At 35.3% G+C, this 4569-nt stretch overlaps 1 protein-coding gene across 2 annotated transcripts; it reads left to right on the forward strand.

The window, feature by feature from the left end:
• Positions 1 to 2074: 2074 nt before the first annotated feature.
• On the forward strand, positions 2075 to 4304 carry LOC131040445 (RHOMBOID-like protein 13). 2 transcript variants are annotated; one of them, XM_057973369.2, is made up of 2 exons: positions 2075 to 3959; positions 4068 to 4304. In XM_057973369.2, exon 1 carries the CDS (start codon positions 2934 to 2936, stop codon positions 3747 to 3749), a length of 816 nt encoding a protein of 271 aa, XP_057829352.1. In that variant the 5' UTR covers positions 2075 to 2933; the 3' UTR covers positions 3750 to 3959; positions 4068 to 4304. The 2 variants fall into 2 exon arrangements, with proteins under 2 accessions (XP_057829352.1, XP_057829354.1); XM_057973371.2 differs by having other exon boundaries at positions 2075 to 3954.
• Positions 4305 to 4569: the final 265 nt, after the last annotated feature.

Below are 4569 nucleotides of genomic sequence, written 5' to 3' on the forward strand. Positions count from 1 at the left end.
GGCTGAGCTACTGTGTATTCATTATCAGGGAGAGGTATGATATTTCCTACCCTATTCTCATTATCTTCCTCATCCATAGAAGCCATGAGCTCTTGAATTAGATACCTCTTCTCGGCTTCCTCTTCAGGAGAAAGATTTTCAATTTCTTTATTATTGAAAACCTCTAATACTGCAGCCATTCTAGAAGAAATTTCTTCTTGGTCTACCTCATTTTCTTGTCCCATGTTATCGACTGTCTTTGTTTCAGATGGTATTCTCAATGAATCCACCGAATTGGAGATTCTTTTTGACATCTCCACAAGGGCTTCTTCTTTTATAGAATTAGCCTCGTCTATTATTTTATCAAGATCTCTGATATTACTAGTATTATTGTGTTTATTTTCATCTGCGTTAGCCACAAGAGGGCAATTAGCATGTACAGGGGTTGAATTCAATATGATGTTATCATAATGTGCTGAAAGAGGGTTTTCCTTTTGATCGACACTTTTAACCAGTTCTGGGCATGATTTCAACCATATATCAGTTTCATTTATGTCCCCATTGTAGAAGGTGGGATGAATGCTCCACTCCCCCCTGTTTGAAACTAACATGGTGGGTTCTAAGTCCGGAGAATTGATGGCTGATTCTACTAAGATTTTGATGTTCATATTTAAAACCTCTCTATCTAATCCTTCACAGCCCAGAAAAGACCCAAAATGTTCCCCTATGCATTCTAAGATTTTGACATTTTTATATTCGACTGGTAATGCGCCCAGATTAATCCATCTTGGGCATTTATTTAAAATCTGAGAGTATGGGTCAAAATTCGGCATCCATTCACAGCGAAAAAAACCATATCCTTTATATAATTTTAACTTACCATAGAGAATGCCATTCCTTATATTTTGGTTATCACACAGAATTGAGAGAAAATTATTTTCCAGGAGAGTAATACTTACCTGTCCCGGGTATAGGGCAAACCACCAATCGATAATCTTTTTTATATCTTCTCCAAATCCTATCCATTTTGCTAAAACCCCAAACTGGCTATATATATTCCATTGGGGATCCATCAAATTTGCCGGGATGTTACATATTCGCCTCTGCCTTATTTTAGGTTTTGGCTTAAAAACTCTAATTTTCTTGAGCGGCACCAGATTAGCACCAGATGTCGGAGTTTGATTTGTGGCTATGCATTTGGGCTTTTCGAAGTTTAATGAAACATCTCTTCGTTTGCCCATCTTCCTCATGACTTTTTTTGAGTGATATACCTGCCATTTTTCGACGGAGGGTTGCGACATAGCTTCGGCTTTACTTGCCCTAATTTCTACATTTTTCCCAAATATGCCCGCTCCGAAATCCGAATCCCACCTTGCGTTTAATGTCGATTTATCTCTTGCAGGTTTTTTCATGCATGGCAGACTGAACACAGTGATACTCCTCGGGCAAGTGGCGAACACCTGTCTGCACCCCCCCGACGGAAAACATGGAAAATTCGCAGAATTATTATTTCGCATATTTCGCAGAGCTCAATTTTTCTTGCATTTGTAATTAATGCCCGGTTGAATTTGAATATTCATTAAAAATAATATTTGCTATACATTTTAATTATGAAATGATAATGATTTTTTAAATATCTTTATTTTTTATGTGATGTTTATTTTGAAAATATTGATGTTTATAATTAATATTTAAATTTTAATATGTAAATAACTGTCAAATATAAGATAAAAAGTAAGATTTTTTTAAATTTTTTTAATTTTTAATTTATTTATTAAAATTAGCACACTCACAAGACCATCCTTTTCTTCCATAAGACATCTTGACATTAATTCCATTTTAGATATCTGCAGTGTACTACTATTAAATAACTATACACCTATTAAAAAAATCTATAGACTAAATATTTCTGAAAAATAAATTTAACAAACCTCCTATAAGAGGTTTAGATACTTTCAATTATATTAGTTTTTAATTAAATTATTTCGATCCATCATAGACCTTTGAAAAACATTTTCTGTTAATAAATAAAAATAATAAACAAGTTAAAGATTACTTCATTTGATGGCGAATATTGCAAACAAACATAAGAAACAACTTAGCTTCGCATTGCAGTTAGTACATACAAAAATTGTTTGTCCCTCTCTACACTGCAGTATCCCATGGAAAGGTAACTATATAATTACAAAATAAATAATCCATCAATTATAACTGAATTGATTAATCGCAGGCGAGAAATTACTAGATTTCGTTTACGTAAACCCATAGAGCCATTCAGCGATCAATTTGGGACACAGATCAGGTACAAATTCTCAAAATTCTAAACAGTTTGTTATTTCAGTGTAAGACGTTTGCAGTTTAGAAATCAACCACCTGATTGCAAAATTGCCATGGATGAAAAAAGTACAGCAAACTAGGGTTTAAATTACAGCATGATTAAAAACCATCATTCCCCGGCTATTCTAGGGTTTGATTATGGCCTGGATTTAAGCATGACAGAATATTTTTCATTAATGGGTATTTGAAGGTCCAAGGAGTTTAATGCGAGACTGCTGTATTTTTGTTTTCAGAGTTTGTATGATTTGTTGTTGGGGTATTTAGGGCAGGGCCGAAGATGATGGAAACTATGATTTAGTGCTAATTGAAGGGGTTATCACAAGCCATTATTTGGATATTCAGAGTCTAAGGGTTATCATGAGAAAAACTGTTTTATTGTTGTTAGTGTTTTTAGGGTTTCTGAGAAAATAATTGTGAAGTGAGGTGTTCAGAGCGCAGCCTAAGACTAGGAGGCTTCTGATTTAATCATAACGAAGTTTCTATTATAAGATTTGCTGGGTATTCAAAATTCCAGGTGTTTTCATGAGAGAAGACCATTGTTTTGTTTTTCTGAATTCCGATTTTCAAGAGCTTTTGGGAATATAATTGGGATTTGGGGTTGTAGGGTAGGGCCAAATATGGGGAGGCCCTTGATTTATCAGATTCTTGATAAGCCAGCCACAAGCTGCATAATTGGCTTGTGCAGTGCAATATGGTTTTATATACAGAAGAAAAGTCTTGGGTATGGAGACGTGGGGCTTAATTATGAGGCTGCTATGGAGGGTCAGCATTGGAGGTTTATAACTTCGGCATTTTCACATATAAGTGTTATTCATCTGGTTTTCAATATGAGTGCCCTGTGGAGCCTAGGTGTTGTGGAGAGCCTGGGGCACATGGGTTTGGGGGTTCAGTTTTATCTTCAGTATACATTAGTTTTGGTTGTGTTGTCTGGATTGTTGGTCATAGGGACATATCATGTTTTAATTCAGAGATTCAAGATTGATTATTTCCGAAGAGTCACGGCAGTTGGGTATTCTTGTGTGGTGTTTGGGTGGATGACCATTCTTGCAGTTAAGCAACCCTCTTCCAAGTTGGATCTTTTTGGGGTACTTTCGTTGCCTATTAGCTTCGCACCATTTGAATCTCTGGTCTTTACATCTATAATAGTACCACAAGCAAGCTTTCTTGGGCACTTGTCGGGGATCATTGTTGGTTATGCTATTGCTTGGGGTTTGATTCAAGGCATGAATAATTACTGGGCAATTTCTATGCTTGGGTGGATTGTCATTGCTTTCATTTACAGCTTGAAACGGAGTGGTATGATTGATCTACCTTTTATTGAAATAGAACCTGTGATGGATGCTTCATTGCCTACTGTTGGTTTCTTTACACCCAGCAATGTAAGAGGGTTAGAGGGGAATGTTCTGCCCACAAGGGGATCTGAACTTGTATGAATAACATGCTTAGATGGGTGTGGTACACAATGTTTTCTTAGTGAATTTCCATTGTATTGCACTCCAATGGGCACTCATGTGACAGGTTCATTATTTGTAATTTGGAATTCTTACTTTATGAAGAACCAGGATTGGGCCAAGTATCTAACTTATACGCGTTTTAAGCATGTCATTAGGCCAATATATCTGGTGCCTATTGCAATGGGTAAGGTAAATATTTATTGTAAAATTGTATCTGATATTTTTGCTTCATCATTGATGGGGAAGAAATTGGCTAGAAATTTATATGTTTGGAAATTAAATGGTTCATGTCAGCAGGGGTTTTCCTAGTCATGCCTTGCACAAAAAGACATCAAGATTGTTTTACAAATTCAATCTCTGCAGCAACCAATAAATATTGGAACTGTGAATTTGAGATGCTAACATTGGTAAGATATTGTCATCCATCAGTTGCAGCTGTCATTTTTCCTTGGCAATCTGACCGCCACATTGCCTGTCAAACTTTCTTAATTCGTTTGTGGTTTGTGTTGAATATTATATTTTTTATGTTGTGCATGCTTTTTATCAGATTAATAAGTAATTGGGAATGGTAAAAAATGTATGTATTTAGGTACAAATGTGGAAAAAATTCTGCATAAGGGATATATTTTTTTAAGCTTTTTAAATTGGTTAGATGTTTCATGAATGATGATTATGGAGGTAATTTGGTCATACAGACTCTGATACTTTAAAAAATTCTTTATTCTTTAACTTTTGTTGTATATAAAATTGTGGTACTTATTTGATATTATACTCTTCGAGCAGAGTTCAATTGATGATT

This window comes from Cryptomeria japonica, chromosome 6 (genome assembly GCF_030272615.1).
Source record: "Cryptomeria japonica chromosome 6, Sugi_1.0, whole genome shotgun sequence".
NCBI lineage: Eukaryota > Viridiplantae > Streptophyta > Pinopsida > Cupressales > Cupressaceae > Cryptomeria > Cryptomeria japonica.